Raw genomic sequence first — 22,014 nt, 5'->3', positions numbered from 1 at the left:
CGAGCCTTAAAAAGCTATTATCTCAATTTTTTATGATCTGATTTTGGTGGAGGAGGCTCGCGTGACAGGTCAGACAGTTCCCCCGCTTGTGTGTGTTTGTGAGAGATGGGGCAGGGAGGGAGGGAAAATAAAATGAAAGAGAGGGAGCGAGACGGACACGTGTGTGTGTTTGTGTCAACAGTCGTGTGTGTGTGTGTGTGTGTGTGTGTGTGTGTGTGTGTGTGTGTGTGTGTGTGTGTGTGTGTGTGTGTGTGTGTGTGTGTGTGTGTGTGTGTGTGTGTGTGTGTGTGTGTGTGTGTGTGTTGTGTGTCAATACAACGCGTCTCATTTCTGTTATGGTTTCCATGTGTTGGTACAAGAAGAAATTCTAAGATTTATTGATGTGTTAGAGGCCCATATTTTTTTCTTATTTGTCTATTCTATATGATAATAAGGACTTATATTGATCTTGGTTAGGCTTGGTTTCAATAACCCTGTTTTGTGGCAGAAAGTAAATTAACTTTATTTAAGGGATTGCTGTCTGTACAGTTAAAACATTTCCGACTTATTAATTTGACCCTGCCTGATCGCTTGAACATTATAACTTTATTAATGATTTATATTCAATAACTCAGGGGAAATCAAACATTGATGCGGGGAGAAATTATTAACAACTCACAGAGCTGTTGGTGTGGAAGGAAAATAAAAACAATGCAACTGGCAGCAGGAGTCTCTGTAGCACCATCTAGAGGCTCAAAAGGGGAACGACTACCGGAGTAAACACATAATAACATTCTGAATTAAATATTCAGGTTGTGTAAAATAGTGTTATTTCATTCGGGAATTTTTTCTAATGAACACGTATTTTATGTATAGGCTTAAAAAAAACAAGACATTTCTGCATTTCTAAACTGTGGAATACACCTCTAATATAGACACATATCCATATAACTAATATCTTAAGGATAGTCTAGTGATAACATGTTCTGGATGTGAAGACCACAAGCTAACTTGTCCGCAGTGACCTTTCTCGCAGTTTTTTTCATCGTTAGTCGCTCTGGAGGCAGGCGTCTGCTAAATTACTATATATAAGAATAATAATAACATTGCATCAATTAGTGTCGCGCGCTTTTCTGTTGGAGGTGGCGCGTGTCACCTCCTCCAGCCGTCGGATGAGGCCAGCCATGGCGTCCATGTTATAGCTCTTGCACTCCAGCAGCTCAAAGCGCAGGCTGGAGATGTCCTGCTTGATCTCCTTCAGCTCGCCTGCAGGGGGCGCCAAAAGCATCGGCTTTTATTAGATTGTACTCCAACTTTATTGCTTTGTATTGTCGCTTTGCATACGAGGTTATATATTTGATTTTACTCCTTCACCAACGATTACTTATTCTGAATACTTTGCTGTTTTACTATCAAGTATTTTAGGATTAATATAAAGATTAATATTCTGAATCTAAATGCCCAGTCATACATGTTTAGAACCAATAACAATTGCCCAAAGATCTGACGATGAGAGTGACAGTTGACTCCGCCTACCTTCGTTGACCTCATCATGGTCGCGGTCTGACTGGGCGTTGATGATGTACCTCTTCACCAGGCGGTTCATAATTTTCTGTTCAAATACACACACGCACACACGCGCACACGCATACACACAAAGACGAATGTTACCATCTCCATTCGACAGCATTCCGGAGGTTTCAGAATCGGTTGGTGATAAAACCACTCAACTCCCTAGTGCCCTTGAGCTGTGAGTGTGTCAGTGGAAGGTTGCCAACACTGATAAGAAAAAATATAGGCCAGGGGCATGTGTGTGTATGTTTGTGTGTGCTGGTATCTTTCTGTGTTTGTGTGTTTATCTATTTGTGTGTCGCTAGACAAGGAGAGGAAGAGATGATATTATTATGGGAGTGTGTTTAGTCATCCAATCTAATCACTGGTGCCTTAAGACATGTTTTAATAGCCATAATAAATGGAAGCCTGCTGTGTGTGTGTGTGTGTGTGTGTGTGTGTGTGTGTGTGTGTGTGTGTGTGCGTGTGCGTGTGCGTGCGTGCGTGCGTGCGTGCGTGCGTGCGTGCGTGCGCGCGTGCGCAACCTCACAATCCTAAAAAGGAAGAATTACATGGAGAGTGTACAATGGATGATGTAAGCGTTCGGAACATGAAAACAAATGAATACTTTCATATGAATCTAATACTGCATATGAATCTGTGTGGAATACATAAATGAATAAATACTGTGAAGCGATCGTTTAAAGGTGCTTTACCTGGTGTGCGCTCGGGGCCGTGGATGTAGCAACATTTTCTTCATCTGGCGGATTCAGCTAACGGTTAAAAGATAATAAATGTTGACGTGGACATTGGGGGTATCGAACACAGAACCTTTTGGACTCTGAGTCAAACACTCTCAACCAGTGGTTTCCAAGTCTTTTGACCTATGACCCCGTGAATATCTGCATTATATCATCATATCCCAGAGAAGTAGTTCATTTTAGTTTGCTTATGGCCACGAATCAGTAGTTGATAGAGAATCACCTTTGGTAAACACCCCTAACATTAACAAATGTATTATCAAACATCGGTAAGCTTTTAAGTCAGCCATCTCCCACGACCCCAAAATGCATATCAGGAGACCACCGGTGGTGCCCGGACCCCCAGCCCGGAACCCCCAGACTAGACTACCCCCGTTCCCTCAGACCTTGTTGAGCTCCGGGTTGAGCTCCGGCTGGTCCTTGACCTCCAGGTGAGGAAGTCTACAGAGAAGTTTGAGGATTCCCAGTGTCGTTCCCAGGATGCACTTGGGGCTCGGCACGAGGTTGAAGGGCACGGGCAGCGTTCCGCCATGCTCAAAGTAAGAGAACCAGAGTTTGGAGCGGGCAAACTTCCACTCCACGTCGGAATCGTCCTGCAGCACGACAGGGAGGAAGGTAAGAGGTGCCGCTCCATCATTCAATTATTCATGAGAGAAAGGATTTATTAATTCATAAGAGAGATGAAGTGTTCATGCGTCAGAGGGATAAATCAATGTTACGATCCCTCTTGGAATTCATGTGGGGTTGCCGGGGCTCGCTAGCTTATTTCGTCTCACAGATCAGACCTCAGATTAACAATTTAAAGTCTGATAGTAGACGAGCTCAATGCTGGGGTGATTTGTTAAGACCAATCATAGTGTTTGAGGGTAAAGGCCTCAAAAAACATACTACTAACTACAAGCCGTTACAACCCGCGTTGAATCTGCCTCTTCTGACATCACAAGTGGGCGTGTCCACCCAGATGTATGATGGATAGATGAGGAACGTTTGCTACGGTCCACTGGGTAGGCTGGTAGACTCATCTATCCAGCACACATCTAGGTGGACACGCCCACTTGTAAAATAAGAAGAGGCAGATTTTCTAAAACGGCTTTTAATGACCAATCACACTCACACCAGGTGGTGTATTATGTGACCTTTAAAACTAAACGTGGAAGCATTTGCACAACCGAGCAATAAAAAATGTGACACAGGGCCGAATAAGGCTTGGAACCACAGCTTTGGAACCTAAAAGAACCAACCGCGAGCGATGTCACCGGGATGTTCTGGACTCACCTCGATCTCCTGGAAGGAGCTGTTGAACATGGCGATGAGCATGTTGAGGAGGACGATCACCATGATGATGTTGTAGACGCCGTAGAGGATGTAGCCCGTGTTCTCGATGAACTTGTGGTTGGTGTCCAGTACGACGGATCGCACCTCGGAGAGGCCGAAGATGGCCCAGAACAAGGTCTTGAAGCTCTCCTCCACGCTGGGTGAGGAGGAAACACAAGGAGCTCTCTGTTGGTGTGAGGGTTCAGTCGCTCAGGCAGCACAATGATTTCCAACCTTTTGTGTTATGAACCCACACTTCAGTCACTACAATCACACTACAATCAGTACCCCGTCATCCACACCAAACCACAAATGTTATTCAATTTGGACCCATAATGTCCGTCGGGATACATTAAGCTGTGCAGTGAACATCGCAATGAACACAGAGGGCACCTACCTTAACATACAAAAGTTGTATGCAGATACCTCATCCCATGACGTCCGTTAGTTAAAGTAATTGCCTTTAAGCGTAATGCACTACTTCGCCAGCAGGTGGCACAGAATGACACATAAACGGCATCTTCTATTTGAGTGTGTGTGTGTGTGTGTGTGTGTGTGTGTGTGTGTGTGTGTGTGTGTGTGTGTGTGTGTGTGTGTGTGTGTGTGTGTGTGTGTGTGTGTGTGTGTGTGTGTGTGTGTGTGTGTGTGTGTGTGTGTGGATTATGTGACTAAAATCAAAAAACTGTCATCAGTAATGGCTACAGCCGAGATTTGGTCAAAAAGGGTGGGCCCTGGGATAGGTGCTGGGTGGGCTATGAATACCTTGTGTGACTGCTTTCAGTCCTTGTTAATATGGTTGTTGCCTAGGAACTCATATTATAGTAGGATCATTTAGCTTCATTATTAATATTTTAGTGGCCTATAAACTTAAACCATACTGTTAATACTGTAGTGGGGTTTAAAATGGACGGCGTATTTCTGGCCCTGGTCCAGGCTGCTTGTACAAATTGTACCCCAGGTGGGTACCACTGATTGATCAGACCCTGTATTGAAGCGACTTACAAGGGAAGCGAGGTTGAGAACAAACGATGGAAGCAATCACAATAGAAGAAGCACTAGTTTTACTGCAGTTTTTTAATATCTAAATGCTGCAGAATGTAGCCAGAGCCCTTAGCATCTTGGTTATTGCTGTGCAGCTGGGGCACAGCGGTGGAACCGATACACAGATCAGCCACTAACACACATTGTAACCGTGTTCTGATGTGTGACGCTACTCTGTACCGACTCTTGTTCTGATATGGCTACTCAGTACTTTGCTGGTTGATTTAAAAACTTGGTCAAGTGGCACTTTTTGGATTGTATGTTTTGATTGATCTTAGCCTCACCTTTAAATGGCATTATATTGAAGCCGAAATCCTTTTATGAATGTATTCGGTACTTTATTAATCCCAAACAGGTACTTGAGCAGTTGCCAGAGCATAACGTTCAGGACAGTTTCACAAATTCAAATAGGATTTAGGGATTTTTGACAGTTTGAATAGAGAAATGTAAATACATCAAAGATATACAAATATATACATTTCGGAAAATGTGTTTATTTTTATAAAAATAAATGCAAATTAAATTGATATCTATATATATATTTTTTTTTTAAATAATATCTATAAATGTATAAATATATATTTTAATAAACATAATTCTACATGAAACGTACTTGTGATGAATCAGATGTGAACTCACGTGGTGAAGGCGTCGTTCTGCTTGGCGCCCAGGTAGTAGGAGTACAGGATGAACATGCCGATCATGAAGGCCACGAACACGGTGATGAAGATCACCATGAACTTGAAGATGTCCTTGACGGTGCGGCCCAGCGAGATCTGCAGCGGCCCGAAGCTCTCGTTGGCCGGCAGGATGTAGGCGATGCGGGAGAAGCTCAGGACCACCGCCACCGCGTACAGCCCCTCAGAGAGCAGCTGGGGGTCCGACGGCATCCAGTGGATCCGCGCTGGAGGTACGCACACACGCAGGCACACATGCGCGTGAACACACACAAACACACAGTGTGACAACCCGCTCCCCACCAGGGGGATCCGGGGGCGAGTGGTGAAATGTAAATGGACTGCATTTATATAGCGCCATTGGCCACCCAAAGCGCTTTACAATATTGCCTCACATTCACCATTCACGCACACATTCACACACCGACGGCGGAGTGAACCATGCAAGGCGAGGCGACAGCCAGCTCGTCGGGAGCTAACAGTCAAGGTTAGGTGCCTTGCTCAATGACACCTCGACACTCTAGCTAGGAGGAGCCGGGGGATCAAACCAACAACCTTCATGTTACCAGGCCAGCCCGCTCTACCTCCTGAGCTCCTGGTGGAGGGCGTGTACCACCGCCTTCCACTAGCCGGAGGCAGAGAGCACCACATTCCTAGCCCTCATCAGCCTGACGGGGAACACCTGGCCGGTGGGAGGTAACGAGCGGGCGGACATCTTGTAAGGCAGCCGAGGACTCATTCCAGGGCAGAGGCAGTGGGACCTACAAGGAGGGGGCCATTGACGCGTCCCAGGCTACGAGGCTCCCGGAGACCCTAGCACAGTGTGATTGACCTTGTTCTGTTGCGTATTCTGTGAATAAACGCAGGCCGCGGCTTAGACCAGCATCCAGTGCGTGGTACTTGCCGTGACAAATAGACTCTTACGGAACCGGGTTGCCACAACACACACACACACACACAAAGAAACACACACACAAAGAAACACACACACACACACACACTAAGAAACACACACACACACACAGACACACACACACACACACACACACACACACACGCTCGCAGGAATGCGCACATTTGTGTTTGAGCATACATTAAACATACATACTCAAACGCACACACACACACACACACACATATCTGATTAATTATTATTGAATAAATGAGCAGATGCTTTTATCCAAAGTGGCTTCAGAGTATTGAGATGAGGTCGTGAGGTCAAGCATCTGGCTCAAGGCCGCCTGGAGATCAACATGGACACATAGACACTGAAGCTCTCACCCTGATGCTACCATGCTCTATATAATAACGACCTTTATACTGTTTATAATAATATCCTAATAATAAGCAAATAATAATAACATAAATAATACTATGATACATGAAATAATAATTATAAGATAAAAATAAGATAATCAATATAACTATGTACAATTTTTGCAATCTAGAGATTTCATCCAAAATGACTTACAGTGCTTTTTTCCCATAATAAGCAATACAAATATAATAATATAATATATAAATAAATAATGCAAAAAATAACAATCATACAATAACACAATAATAATTATTGTCAAATACAACTGATAAAAAATAAAAACTTAAAATACCAAAAAATAAAACATAGATATATCAAAAGCAACCAAAACAATCCTACTAATAAAGAGGCGGTCTGGAGACTGACCCAGGTGGAAGTACTGGACCTCCGCGGGCAGCGTGACGTTGGCCAGGTCGGTGTAGCGCACGTCCACGTAGAGCTGGGCGGCGTGCGCGTGCCAGAAGGCCATCCACCGTGCCGTGAAGGACGTCACGAAGATGGCCAGGATGCCGAAGTCCAGGAGGTTCCAGGGCTCGGACACGTACTCCCTGATGTCCTGCGACCAGATGTGTTTACACTCGGCGCAGATCTTACCTGGACAAAGAGAGCATTGTCACAGATGTGTTGTGTATCGTAGCCTGTATTTAGCCATGTGACTGCCCCGCCGCCGCGGATGGAAGCTAGCGAGGTGCTAACTTGCGTCTCTTCTCATTGAGCCTCATGTCTGTTTGGACATTGTCACTGATTAATCGACAAAGTAGACTTATCTTACCTAATTCAGCTTGAAGAAAGGATACAAATGTTCCCATCGAATTGGGAAGTCTAAAGTATTTTCCTTCCTTTTCTAAACCAGCATTAACAAAACTAGCAAACATGTATGCTTATGAAGTTGTTAATGATCAGTCATTATTTGTGTATGGGTGAATGCAGAGCGTATTTTACGTTGCAGAATCATACATCATCATTTAGCGGACATTATGGCTAACCAGGGTCCAACATGAACCCCTGCTACCAGCCAATGGCGAAAAACTCACTGCTACATATCAATTGCTTGGCTGTTAAATTGTATCAGTAACGGGTAAAACAACACAATTCTAAAAGTTACAATTGAACCCTGGCTCATACTGGCTAAGTAGGTTCCTTTTTTATATGCTAATGAAGGTCAACGTTATTATCTTATTATATATTATTTTCTAATATTCTGGTATGAGTGTGGGCAGAGTAAACATAATTTCCCCTGCGTGGGCGGTTTCCTGCTCTCACTAACGATCGCAAGCTCCGGCAGACTCACTTATAGTTATTACAGTGTGTGTGTGTGTGTGTGTGTACACTAGTGTGTGCACGGATGTGAGTGCATCCTTGTGTGTTTGCCTATGTGAGCGTGTGTCGTGTGTGTGTGTCTGGATGTGTGTATGTGTGTTAATGCAATATGGCAAACTGAATTCTTTCTCATTCTCAGCAGAAATTATCTGATAACGGATGAAATGGAAATCATGTGACCGGAATAGAGAGTGCGTGCGTGTGTGTGTGTGTGTGTACGTGCCTGCCTGCCTTCCTGCCTGCCTTCGTTCGTGCGTGTGCGTGCGTGCGTGCGTGCGTGCGTGCGTGCGTGCGTGCGTGCGTGCGTGCACCGGTTCCATGTGAGAGTGCGTGCGCAGTGCGTCTCCATGCGTCGCTCAGTGACCTCCCCCCCCTGACCTATGACCCAGGATATGATGAGGATCTCCATCCAGGTGAAGGGGGTGGTCTTCATGCGGAACAGCTGCGAGGGGTGGTCCTGGGTGGTCATGTTGGGCAGCAGCGCCGTGCCTTGGAAGCGGTCGGCGGCGTTCATCACCAGCAGGAACAGGAACACCATGAGGGACGCGGCGTGGGCCACGAACTTCAGGAAGGGCCCCCGCATCACCCTGCCCAGCTGGAGAGGGGGAAAGGTGAGGCAAGGAACGTTGTGCTGCGTTAACACCGGAGGGGAGGGTAGGGTGTCACAGTAGAAAGGACGGACGGCAAGTAAAAAATAAAATAATAATAAAACGACAACATGTGTGTCAAAGAGATACGGGGATAGATGCATCTATACCCGTTTATATAGGCATTATAACCATATGTCTGCATGTGCCGTAAAAGTAGTCCAAATATAGATAACAAAAATTAATGTCAACATTATCGGCGGTTCATTAACAATAATAAAAGTGACTTAAGTGTGCAGTATATGCTATTGAAACGGTTCATCAATACATTATGCCATATTGCAAAACTATGTCTAAGACTAAAGTGTGCAAGGGACTAAAGTGTCAAGTGACGTCCCGTGGGCCCCCCCACCGGGGGTGAAACGGCGCCAGATGGGCCGTCCGCTGGGGGGAAGGGCACTTCCCCCTACAGATTTTAGTTCCTTGGCAGAGGCTTTTATCCACAGAGCCTCACAGTGGATACTTCCTTAGAGGCAGATCATTAAGGAGCGGCTAGGGTCGTTGGGTGCATCATCCCCACCTTGGTGTCTGAACCCAGAAGCTTTTCTCTAACCCCTAACCCCTGGAGACCAACTCGCCCCTGGAGCCTGAAGGCAGGTGAGGACGACGTGATTTAAAACAGCGATGATCGTCTCCAGCTCCTAAGTGCCGTCGGTCTCTCTCGGCAAAACAGACGGCAAACAGTCGCTTAGCTTCAGCGGCTGTTTAATTTGTTCCTCTTGTTGGAGAGCGCATTAAAACATGTCCTGAGGCACTGCCTCGGTCAGCAGAATGCTTTCTTTGCAGGCTCACTTGTGAGCCTGCGCCTTCGTCCCTGGAACATCTGTGTGGTGACAGTGATGGTGGATTTGTGTGCGAAGAAGGACGTACTTCTGTCTAGCTTTCAGCGTGCCGTCGGAAGGACAGACGGTGCTGGTGAGCGCGGGGATTTAGCGCTGACTGACTGGTGAAGGATAAATGTCTGTTCAAGCCACAAATCCACAAGTATTATCGTGTCCTGAATTTAAGGAAGATTGCCTCTTTCACTGTGCGGAGAGAACTACAAGTGATTTTTTCCTTTTGTTGTTTCATGCATGTTTAACACATTCCTTTAGACTGAATATGAATAATTCATATGAAAGATTTAGATGTATGTGTATGTCTGTCTGAGTGAGTGGGTGATTATGTCTTTTGAATGAGGGTCTTAGTGAATCAGTGATTGTGTCTGAGTGAGGGAGTGAATGCGGGAGTGAGTGTGAACGTGAGTGAGCCACTGAGCGATTCAATCTCAGTGAGTGTGAATGTGAGCTTGTGTGCATGTGAGCGTGTGTGTGTGTGTGTGTGTGTGTGTGTGTGTGTGTGTGTGTGTGTGTGTGTGTGTGTGTGTGTGTGTGTGTGTGTGTGTGTGTGTGTGTGTGTGTGTGTGTGTGTGTGTGTGTGTGTGTGCGTGCGTGCGTGCGAGATTGCTTGTGCATGTGCATATGAGCTTGTGTGAGAGTGCGCGTGCGTGTGTGTGCCTGCGGCCCCTCCGCCCCTCCTCACCTGGCTAGAGGGGGCCAGCCAGTACAAGATGGCGAGCAGCGGCAGGCCCAGCGCCACGGCCAGCACCAGCAGCAGCTTCACCGCCGTGTTCTGCTGCCGCAGACCCGACAGGTTCTCGTACCAGATGGACAGCAGTTGCTGCTGGCAGTTCGGATGGGCCACAAACTAGGGCCCGGCAGGGACCAGGTAGGGGGTGTATGCGAGTTTGGGCATGGTGGGAGTGGGTTGGTGAGTGAGGTGTGTGTGTGTGTGTGTGTGTGTTGGTGGGAGATGTGTGTGCGGGCGTTGTGGGAGTGGTTTTGTGAGTGAGGTGTGTGTGGGGGAGGGGCGTGTGGGGGATGGAGTGAAAGGGAGTGGGAGCGTGAGTGTGTGGGAGACCGTGGGAGTGGGGGAGGGAGGATGGCGGGGTTGAGCGAGTGAGGAAAGATTGACATTGGGAGAGGAAGCGAGAGAGAGAGAATGAGTATGATTGAGTGAATGAGCATTTGTGTGTGTGAGAGAGAGAGAGAGAGAGAGAGAGAGAGAGAGAGAGAGAGAGAGAGAGAGAGAGAGGGGGGGGGGGAGAGGGGGAAGTGGAGGGAGGGAGAGAGAGAGAGGGGGAATGAGTAATTATGGGATTTAGCGGGAGAAAAAGTTAAGAAAAGGGAGAAGGCAAAGAATAATAGTAATTTATGGCATCACCCCAACAAGCCGAAACGTCCATCCAATCAATATGTTTAATTACCATTCAGACCAGTCACCTAATCCCCTAGAGGGACGTACCTTCTTCACTTCATATTTAATGGCCAGCTTGAGTCGGACGAGGCCCTGTCTGGCCGAGCGCACCTGCGGCTCGTCACAGGCCTCGGCGTCGCCGTTCAAGATGGCGTCCACTTCCTGCGTGTTGCGGCACAGGTCCAGCAGACCCACCACGAAGTCCTTGCACTGCATGGACAGCTTCTTGTAGTCGTTCTGCACGGTTTAAAAAAAAAACCCCACAAATAACTCAGAGCAGGCCAACGAATCAGATTACGGTGCAGTCCCTTATATGAAGCCTGCTCCGTCTTTTTTAATTTATTTACCGCAAACAACTACAGACCTCTCCACCCTACGGAAATGTTTCTTTGTTTTCGTTTAAAGGTTGATTCCTGAGGAGTTCTACACCCTAATGTTGTTGATTACAGATCAATACATGTATTGATGAGGGGTAAGCTCGCCGTAGGGTTGTCGCAGGTCAATAGTAACTGCCGAGCTGAAGAAAGGTCAAACGCCCCATACATGCGCTTGCTCCCACACACAAACACATAAACAACAATAAATTATTTGAATCGTTTGTATGTGTGTCGTCCATTTTCAGCTAGTTTGATTGATGTGCAAAATTGCTAGAAAGATTAATTTGCATTGAACCCATGACATGCTGTCGATATTATTCCTATGCATAAAACGAAATTAGTTTCATCAGACTATGAGATCCTATTCACATTAGCGCCCATAAAGTAATCAAATTACTGAAGTAATCAAATTACATTATTAATTGGTTTAGAATTACCCTCATCCACATTAAACCGAAGAGGGACATTGTAATAATTATAATAATCACATAAAACACATTCGGTCTGCCATTTAGCAACCCCTACCTTGAACTCCTTCTCAATGTTGGCGAGCACGGCCAGCTCGTTGCTCAGCTCCAGCGCGGCCATCACCGGGTCCTGATTGGACAGCGACAGGTAGGCGGGGCTGGCCAGGCCCTTGTAGGCGTTGATGCGCGACTGGGAGTGGCTGAAGGCGTCCAGGCCCTGGCGCTGGCCGCACGCCGAGCACTGGCAGAAGTAGTCGTGGGGGCGCTCGATGCGCGCGCCCCGCGCCAGCAGCACGTGCACGATCTCGTACTGGTGGCAGTGCGCCGCCAGGATGATGGGCGTGACGTCGTGGGAGAAGCGCGTGCCGTCCTCGTCGTAGGCGAAGAACTCGCCGTGCGTCTGGGCGTGGCCGGGGCTGTAGCTCAGCCGGCGCCCGTCGGCGAAGGCCCGGTGGCACAGGATGGCCTCCACGACGCGCACGTAGCCCTTGCTGACGGCGAGCAGCAGGGCGTCGCCGATGCGCTCCAGGTTGTCCCGCCTCAGCAGCAGCTTGGCCACCTCCAGGTGCTCGTTGGCCACCGCCAGCTGCAGTGCATTCTGGCCCATGTAGTTCACGCAGTTGACGTCCAGGCGGGGCAGCTCCTCCAGCATGCGCCTCACCTCGGGGATGTTCCCGTACTCGGCCGCGTCCAGGAAGATCTCCTCTGTGACGGACAGGCTGCAGGAGTGGGCGCGGAAGAGGTAGCCGGGACCCCGCAACGCCTGCCTTCTGGGCTTAGCCATCACCTGCTGACGCAAGGAGGGGGGGGGCCGCAAGCTGAGGGCCGCAGGTTGAGGACTGCAGACTTCGGGGAGGGGGAGGGGGGGAGGGGGGGGGGGCAAAGTGGGGGCCACAAGCTGGAGACCGCAACCTGGGGGCCGAAAAGTTACAGCCAGATTGGTATAGACAGCCACACGTATTTATTGATCAAAACGTTTTTTGTGTGATAAAGGGTAGTCCAGCATACTGCTTCCTGGGCTCTGAACGACATCAACAGATGACAACCTCACTGACTCCTGTCTGGAACATAGCCAATAGGAAACAAATGAGAAACGTCCTCCTAAGGTGAGCCGAGCCAGTCAGGTGTGAAGGTAAATCAGACAATAGATGGCCCGTATACGTGAGAAAACGGACAGCTGGTTGGGCCAAATTATCACTCCCAGTGTGTGTGTGACGTGTGTGTGTTTGTCTTTCCATGTGTGTATCTGTGTGTGTACAGCATGTTTCCATGCGTGTGTGTTTTTGTTCATATGCTTCCCTGCAGTGTTTGTGTGTGTGTCTGTGTATGTTTTCAACGTGTGAGTGTTCATATGTTACCTCGTGTATCTGTGTGTGTGTGTGTGTGTGTGTGTGTGTGTGTGTGTGTGTGTGTGTGTGTGTGTGTGTGTGTGTGTGTGTGTGTGTGTGTGTGTGTGTGTGTGTGTGTGTGTGTGTGTGCGCGTGTGTCACACCACCCACGTCCTCTTCATCTGTTGTCACTCATATTCTGACCTACTGTTTCCTGTCAGCCTCTGGTGGTTTTTACAAGTAAAGCTTTGATTTTGTTTAGGCCGTACAATCCAATCTAATATTCCCCCGGTGCGGCAGTTGGTTGAAAATCACAAACTGTCACATCTGAGGATTTCACGGTGAGATATTTTTGGTACATGGTCTGAAATCGCGCAATTAGCAAATAGATGATTTAGTGCTCGCAAACACACTCTTTTTCCCACATGGGTGTAGGTATGATGATAAAAAACGTCCCCACATTCAGTCATAGTTTGTGTTTATGAGATTTCCAGACGTAAGCAGGCAAAGCAAACTACAGAGGGCGGTGGGGGCTTAGTGGATAATTAATTGAATCCCATAAGGGCCAGTGAAGAGATTAACGGGAAACAGCCGTACTCCACTATCGGTCATGCCACACAGTCAGACAAAATGTCACAGACTCGTTTTCTAAAGAAGAGGAAAAAGAAAGAATACAAAATACAATTTCCTGTTGTCCTTGACAAAAACACAGGTAGTATATTAAATGCCAAAACAATGAAATACATATTCCTGAGATTGTTCAGATAGATTCATAAATTACCTGTTTGGGGAGGTTGTGCGGCTGTGAAAAGGATGCTGCTGTAGCCTACTATAAGCGCTCCTGAGATTTAAAATAATGAAACACAATAAAAACCAGTTGTTAATTGATGTTTCTTCATGGAGGTGCAGCAACCGCAAGCAACAAGCCACAACCACAAGCACACGTGTTGAACATAATACATGTTCTCATTCTACTGTCACTAATTGATTTAGGGTCAATTATGCAGGACCTCAGGTCTAATTAAAAGCGTACTGATCGGCATGTTTTTCCACCCTTGCCATTTGAGTAGAACCGTATTGTTGTTTAGCCGCACGTGGTATTCCAATCCAAATCAGATCTATTAGGATTCTACCCCCACTGCTGTGAGCTATATTACAAAGTTGAATGATCGTCCCTTGCATCTAGAACAAATATTCATGTCTGTGATTTTATATTAGGATCATTATTTAAATTGCCAAAATCAAACCTAAACCCCATTTGAATTCACATAACACTAAATCAACGACTGGATGACCTCAGACAAAAACAGTATCAGGGAAGACTGGTGGTTATAATGGTTATAGTATGCACCTTATCCCTGGAATGAGCTACAGCAAATCTGAAACTTTAAATAATCTGTGTATTGATGCATCTTAATCTCAATAATGTTCCTGCTGAAGTGTGCGGTGGTCCTATATGTAATTGTTTCAGTAATCCCTGCAAAATAGATTAGATGATCTCAATGAGATAAAATAAAGGTTATTCTAACTCTGTTTTCTTATTAATCCATTTAAAACCAGCATAATATATCACGCTTATACATACAAATAGGTTTAACATTTGACCTAATCCATTGTTACAATCAAACATACAATATTAATATTCTTGATTCACTCACCTCAACGACAATTTCTTGCTCGATCCGCACCGGACGCTTGGTCGTCAGTGTGTGTGTGTGTGTGTGTGTGTGTGTGTGTGTGTGTGTGTGTGTGTGTGTGTGTGTGTGTGTGTGTGTGTGTGTGTGTGTGTGTGTGTGTGTGTGTGTGTGTGTGTGTGTGTGTGTGTGTGTGTGTGTGTGTGTGCGCGTGTGATTCTTCAGTAATGTCACTCTCCAAAACTATGCAGGACCATCATCGTTACGCACATCCAAGCAGCATCCGTCGAGCGCAACAGCAGCAGAGCATTGTGCTCCATCGCAGCGGTGTTCAGGTACCAGTGTGCACAGCCCCTGTCCTGCCGTCGGTCTGAGGAGAGGACGACAGAAGTTCGGTCCACCGCTGCGGGATCTCTGCCGCCCCAGATGTGCGACAGTACTTCCACCTGACATTAGAAAGCTCGTCTGAAAATAGACGGGAGAGACAGGTAAATCCCCGTCTCGTCTATTTATGGACAATAATGAAAAAGCACGTTGTCCTAAATCCGCTTAACCTTGTTCCAAACGCACCGCCGCTCACTTGGAATTAAACACTGATCAATGGGCCCACGTTAGGAGATATTAAAAATGATGTATCGTCTAAATGAATATTGCTGTTTGCCGTTCGTCTTTGGGGAAACCGTCCGGTCGTTCAGGCTAATAATAACGTAGCGGTGGCTAATTTATCCGGCAGCTACCCGTCTAGGATCCCCATTGTGTGAAATCCGCGCCGCCTACCGGCTGCGAGGCGGCAGCGCACCTTCAGCGCGCCGCTCGCGTTGCCAAGGAAGCGCGTCCTCTGTTGCCATCATCATGGCGGGGCGGGACGAACAGAGGTGACAGCGACTCGGAGAAGTGACACAATGTCCATTTAGTGACATTTTTCGTGTGCCTTGTACGATCCAATAGACTCAATGACGCTTCCAACGCCAATCTGCAGGGATTCCCTGCGTCCACCGCTTGTGTGAGGGACGCCGCAGGCACCAGCAGGCCCACCGCTCGTCTCCGCCTCTCCGGTGGAGGACGCCGGATCTTCTTTTTTAAATTTTTTAACAACAAAACAAAGGCCTCTGCTCTCCTGTCATGCAAGTTCTGAAGGACAACTTCTTCTACCACTCGTATCCGCTTCATGAACGAGTTACGTTGGTTTCTGTTGCTGTTGGTTGTTGTTGTTGTGAGTGTTTGTGTGTAGTTGGCGATGTGTGTAAAACCGTGGGGCTCCTTAACGATGTGCTGTCAGTAACGCAAGGCTAGGGGCCGATGGGGGCCCGGAGGACGAGAAGCTGCTCCTGCAGGAGGAGCAGAAGTTGTGTCGAGCCAGAGCCCGCAGATTCTCCCATGAAACCAATCGACGCAGACAGTAGGTTTCACTCTATATGGGATGAGTCTGGCATAATGACAATTGTTATAAAAAAAAAAAGTATAATGATGAGGAGGATAAAGGCCTAGTCCTTTATATTTATTTTATAAATCAATCGATTTTGTTTTTGAAAAAAGTGTAACGCATAAGGTGATTTGGTTTGCCATAATGGCGAGGTTTGGTTTATATGTAGCCTATAATCCTGTCAGATATTCAATATCAATATTTACTTTGGCTGTTGAATATCTGAAATCGATATTGGCTTTGATAGGCGATTGAAAGCAATATGCTAATGATGCTAACCTGTTGTCGGTAAAAAAAAAAAAAGATGCTAAAGGTGGTGGTAACTCTTATTAAGTGAAAATATAGGCTAAAGATTTAAACTTGTATGAAGTTGTTCCCCTGCACTAGGCCGAAGTGAAAATATGCGGCAGCTGCTTACCTAAGTGAATGCTGTAAGTTATTAATGCTCCGGTTGATACCGCACCTGAAGGATTGGACTCGGATTTCTGTCCTAGCACTCGCTTCTAGGCCTTTAGTCCCTTAACTAACCCCTAATAACGCTCATCACTTCCTATCCATCACCCCGTCTTATCTCTCTGGTCTCTCTCTTTCTATGTCTCTCTCCATCTAACTCTCCAGTTACGTTCAGTTAAAAGGTTTTTTGGCCAGGGGGACAAACATCTACGTTTCCACAGCAAGTCAATAGCATATAAATAGTGATAATATAACTAAGCCTTGATAACGGTAGCCTACAATTATATTTGTTATATTTGCAGTTAAAAATAGTCACTTGTTGACCATGTATTATGAAAGCAATCAAAGAATATAACTAATAAATAATGCCATATGCACAAAAAAAGATTTGTTTCTTCTTTGAAGTGTGGAAATAGGAGGAAAAAAGTAGTTTTGCAAAGAACATTGTAATCATCTCTTCTCCCACTCTCTCTCTGGGTCTGTCCGTCTCTCTCTCTCTCTCTCTCTCTCTCTCTCTCTCTCCCTCTCCCTCTCCCTCTCTCTCTCTGTCCCAGGGCGTTGGAGGAGAGGCAGAAGCAGTGGCGGCTGCAGGAGGAGCGTCTCAGGGACGCCATCTTGCAGCAGCGACATCATAAGGTGCAGGAGGCCACCGAGAGGTTCCAGAGGGCCCACCTCCCCCCGTCCCAGAGGAGGACCTACCTCCCCCTTGGTCAGTGTTACTCCCCCCTAGGTCCTGCCCCCCCTGGCTCAGTCACACCTCACCCTGGGTCCGTCCTGCCTCCCTCCTGGGTCAGTGTAGCGTTATAGTGAAAGGCGTTCCAGGGTAAACATTCTGCTAATGTCGGAGGAGGCCTGACCTCCTGTGGTCACTAAAGTTCCCATGGACTATTGGGTGCTACCCACAGTTTCCTGGCCAAATTCCCTTACCTGGCTCTGGTCCCAACACCGCCACCTAATCAACCTGCGGTCTCCAGTTACGTGTTACACTCCTCAGCCGTCCCGTGAGCGCTGAGCGCTCTGACGCAGACTGGTGGCGGAGCATCGCCTAGGTGTGTGCGAGGATGAGGCCTCACCTCTCCCCCAACACTTATTATGTAAAGCGATGTGGGTGTCTTACTGAGGGCTATAGCAATGCAATTCACTATTAGTATTATTTAAACAGACCTCGTCCCGAATGCCTTGAGAATGCTCTGACCGCCACCAAAACCGCTGAAGTCATTTGGTTTAGTGATTGGGAGTGTTTGTCGTCTTCCAATCTCTCGGGTGGCCGGTTCGAGTCCCCGGTGCGTAAAATCTGTGTCACATTGGAGGCTTGGCCCTGATTGGAAGCAAGGGCTAGGAAGGGCAGTGAAACTGAGAGACAGACGTTCTCCAGGGTCCACCTCAACCCCAGTGCCTTAAGAACGCTCCCAAGTGACATAACATAGCATAACATCAGTATTGGAGTCAAAAGAAACAGCTGCATGTAATACAAATAACAACATCTCGATTAGAACGCAGAGAAGCTATAGGTATCAGAAAAAATGGTTGTTTGTTCTTCTATATAAATTGCTATTATTAGCAGTAGTGGTAGAAGTAAATTTCATACTAGGATTTGCATCCCAACAAAGCAAAATGTTGTAACTTGTGTTTAGGATTGCAAATCCCATCCCAAGTGCTGTAACAATGAGCCGACGTGTTGTTCTGGTGTTTCAGGCCTGTGGAGGACCGGGCCCAACATGGAGGAAGCTCTGCACCAGATCCAGTACAGCAGCGGCTCCTTCGGCTGTCAGTCCGCCCCGGTGGCCAGCACCAGGTGACACACAGAGGGACAAGCACACAGACATACGGACATAGTAGAGACCTGTTAGTCTACGTAAATTAATGAATACAACGCTCAATTATCTATTTTTCCCTTGCGGAAAAGTCAGCGAAGTTAGTTTGCCTGGCTGGGGCTCGCTACCATGTGGTGTCTTATGTCTCTACTTGGAGACGGTTATGCTGACGTGCTTCTATTATATTTAAAACGTGTCAGCACTTTGCATTGTGCTCATCTGTGAGAGTCACACAGAGACTTCACATGCTTTATGTGAGATAGTGAGACACAAGATACTTTTTAAAAGGTCAATCTGTAAATGTTTATTTAAAAGATCAACATGACCATTCCCCTTTGCCCTGTAATAGATCATCCATCTCTTGAAGAAAAATCGACAATAATATATATAATAATAATGAATAAAAATGATAATAATAATCATGAACATGGATCTGGATGTCCTGTTCTTCCCCAGGAGCTACACCCCCTCCCTGAAGCCCACCGCTGGGACGACCTCGCGCTCCCAACGCGGGCTCTCCGCTGTGGAGGCCTACAGCAAGCTGCTCCTGGAACCCCGCAAGCACCTCCTCAAGAGCCACCAGCACCTCCTCCACAAACCCCCCCCGGAGGCCAAGCAGGAGCAGGGGGAGCAGCAGGCACGGCAGGGGGCTATCAGCCCGTCGGTAAGTGTCAGCCTACAGTACTACGTTGATGTGGTGTCCGTAATAGATGGAAAGGCTAATCGGATCTGCCCTGCTTTCAAAGGTATTGTTTTGTTAATTTATTCCCTTTTTTCAATGTTGTCGATCGGATTTACAGTGACAAAAAATAAAAATGTGTATAACTTAAAAATACATATTATTACATCTGAAGGACCAGATCGACAGTAAATATGAATACAAGTATAAATAAAGTTATGAATTGTCTTTCGTTTTATGCTGACCTAAATTACAGTTACACATGTTGGCCAGCAGGGGGCGCCAGAACAAAGCGCTAGCATAGATGCACTATAATATCCAACAGCTCTCTCTCTCTTTCTCTCTCTCTCTCTCTCTCTCTCTCTCTCCCTCTCCCTCTCCCTCTCCCTCTCCCTCTCCCTCTCTCTCTCTCTCTCTCTCTCTCTCTCTCTCTCTCTCACTTTCCTTCTATCGTTCTTTATCTCTCCCTTTGTCGTTTTAACAACTGTTGCATCCAGAGCGACAGACCCACCGGTCCGTAACACATGGGTGTCTGTCTGTCAGATTAGACTACTCTGCTCAACACCCCAGTGCCCGTGGTAATAGTTCAGAATGCAGAGCAACCGCCTATCTGCACATATATCATAAATACGTGTAGCAGTGGAACATTTTAATGATGTGTGTTTTAATAAGGCACCGGAGGGAGGTCTTCTGTAGTCCCAGCCTTGAACTTGCCTGTCAGGATCTTCCTGAGTCTCACCAGAGCAAACAAGACCCCCTTCTAGAGAGACAGACCATTAACACTGGCTTGCTTTAGCTTCTCTCTTTCTCTCCCTCTTTCTCCCTCTATTTCTCTCTCTCTCTCTCTCTCTCTCTGTCTTCCCCTCTCTCCACTATCTCTCCCTTTACTTTTCTCTTTCTATCTCTATTTACTCACTCTTTCCATCTATCTTTCTTTCTCTCGCTCCCACTCTCTATTTCCCGCTGTCTCTTTTTCCATTTCTATCTTCCCTTTCTGTGTGTATGTGTGTGTGTGTCTGTGTTCTTGTGTCTGTGTGTGTTTATAAGAGAGACAGTGAGCACCCTCTCGGGAGACACACAATTATGTTTTTAAGACATGGCACATGCAATTATACATTATATCGGTGATATATATATGGCACAGTCCTATAGTATATATTATACATATGACATTTATAGAATATCTAATTGGAGCTTAGTCATTTTCTTCGCAGAGTTGGCGATAGCAAAGATCTCCGCTGTGCTTGCCTGGAAAATCGTAAATCGTTTTACAATTTTACGATTTGAGAGTGAATTATGGTCCCTATAAATCTTGTGCTTCATCATCATTCATTTATCGTAAAACCTATCGTCTTATTTGTTGTATTAATGATTTGATTGCGGATCGAATTATTCATCCTCTTGTATGTATCATAATTTATCCTATCATCTGCTGAACTATCGTTGTGTCTCAGGAACGTATGCACCACACCAACTGCTCCGGGAGCCTGTCGAGTTTGGACAGCCTGGAGAACGAGGACCTCGACCGCCCCTCCCCGTCGGCCCAGAATCGGGGACCGTGGGCGTCCTCCTTCTCGCTGGACCCCAAGGGCGGTCAGGCAGCCGCGCAACCAATCCAAAATGGCGGCAGCCCGCGTCACAGCGGCAGGTCCGGCGAGACGCTCCGCAGGGCGGAGGACGGCCGTTCTTACGTCGGCGTGCAGGAAGGGTCCTCTAACCGTAGAGGGGCCACGCCCCCTCCCGGACGCTGCGCCCTCTTAACGCTGTGCGAAACCATCGCCGCCGCGGAGAGCCGGCGTAGCGAGGTCGACGTCACCACGGTAACCACCAACAGCGCCGCCGCCGCCGGCTGGAGGCCCGATAGTTACTTTTTGGAACGGGAGGAACGGTCTGACCTCGGTCCCCGCGGCGACCGCGACGCAGCGTCCAAACCTCCCTTAGCGACGCATCTCTTTTTTCCCGCCGAAAAGCTCACAAAGTCCCATGAGGCGCCGCGCGAGCCGATCTGTGAGCCCGACGACGACGGGAAGTCTCACGCCACCAACCGACAAGCAGCGAGCGGCCACGGCAGCCGCGTGCTCGAGGAGAACAGCTCACTCCAGGACCTCATTGCCAACCTAAACACGTTCTCCAACGACTGGACCAGGGCGGAGAGCTTCAAGGACACCCGGACCCTGCAGCAGGAGAGCTCATCCCAACTCCTGCTGGACATGTCCAGACACCAGGGAGCCCCTAACACCGCTAACAGCGCTAACAGAGCTAACACCGCTTACAGAGCTAACAACGTCAACGGCGCCGACAGTGCTAACGCCGCCGACACCACTAACGACGCTAACGGCATGAACAGCGCTAACAACGCTAACAGCATGAACAGCGCTAACGCTAACACCGCTGGGATCTCGTTCCAAGCGGACCCCAGCGCGTCGCACCAGGTTCGGTTTGTCAAAGGGATCCTCAAGAAGCAGTCCAAGTACGCCCCGCCCCCCCGAAGCCCCTCGGGCGGCCTGGGGAAGCTGGTTTTTGCCAAACAGGTGGCAAAGTCGATCCGGGACAGCATGGAGCTGGCGAGGGGGAGGTGCAGGACCCAAGAGGGCGTGGCCGCCCAGGCGGTGAGGAAGAAGATCCGCTGGCTGGACGAGGCGGACCGATTGCCCCAGAACTACGACAACGCCACCGCCAACGCCACCGCCACGCGGAGACAGGAACAGACCGCGGACACTCCCGGCCTCCAGGACCCCGGCGGGTTCTACGCCAGGCCCCCGGACCTCCAGAGGGGCCCCTGCCCTGCGGCTGCCCCGGGCCCCTCCTCAGTCTCGGAGGCGGATCTCACCAGGCTGGCGTGGGCCGACGCAGGGGTGCAGGTCGGCGTGCGGGAGGTCAGGGGGGCCCCGCGGGGACAGAACCCCCCCGCGCGGCCGGCCGGCCCCCGGGCCCCCAGGAGGGACCGCCCCGGCGGCAGGGCCCCAGTGGCTCCCGCCGCGCGGCGGGTCAGGAAG

General features: G+C 48.0%; 2 protein-coding genes across 2 annotated transcripts in view; one reads left to right on the top strand and one right to left on the bottom strand.

The window, feature by feature from the left end:
• Positions 1–379: 379 nt before the first annotated feature.
• Positions 380–14,058, bottom strand: trpc6b (transient receptor potential cation channel, subfamily C, member 6b). Its single transcript, XM_056610356.1, has 12 exons — positions 14,049–14,058; positions 11,746–12,533; positions 10,892–11,080; positions 10,130–10,294; positions 8,340–8,556; positions 7,008–7,235; positions 5,286–5,550; positions 3,567–3,762; positions 2,678–2,884; positions 2,247–2,303; positions 1,516–1,591; positions 380–1,245 (listed from the first exon to the last, which is right to left on the bottom strand). Exons 1-12 carry the CDS (start codon positions 14,056–14,058, stop codon positions 1,091–1,093), a joined length of 2,553 nt encoding a protein of 850 aa, XP_056466331.1. The 3' UTR covers positions 380–1,090.
• A 1,461-nt stretch (positions 14,059–15,519) lies between these two features.
• The window catches only part of cep126 (centrosomal protein 126), an 11,979-nt gene continuing 5,484 nt past the window's right edge, over positions 15,520–22,014 (top strand). Inside the window, exons 1-6 of the mRNA XM_056610355.1 lie at positions 15,520–15,806; positions 15,929–16,048; positions 17,080–17,234; positions 18,221–18,320; positions 18,796–19,003; positions 20,473–22,014. The exon at positions 20,473–22,014 is cut by the window's right edge and continues 233 nt beyond it. Of these exons, the coding sequence (XP_056466330.1) occupies positions 15,772–15,806; positions 15,929–16,048; positions 17,080–17,234; positions 18,221–18,320; positions 18,796–19,003; positions 20,473–22,014 (2,160 nt within the window). The 5' untranslated portion in view covers positions 15,520–15,771. The remainder of the gene's footprint in view (positions 15,807–15,928; positions 16,049–17,079; positions 17,235–18,220; positions 18,321–18,795; positions 19,004–20,472) is intronic.

Source organism: Gadus chalcogrammus, chromosome 16 (assembly GCF_026213295.1).
Source record: "Gadus chalcogrammus isolate NIFS_2021 chromosome 16, NIFS_Gcha_1.0, whole genome shotgun sequence".
NCBI classification, from domain to species: domain Eukaryota; kingdom Metazoa; phylum Chordata; class Actinopteri; order Gadiformes; family Gadidae; genus Gadus; species Gadus chalcogrammus.
The sequence above is the reverse complement of the archived record's forward strand: the minus strand, read 5'-3'. Positions and strand labels throughout refer to the sequence as shown.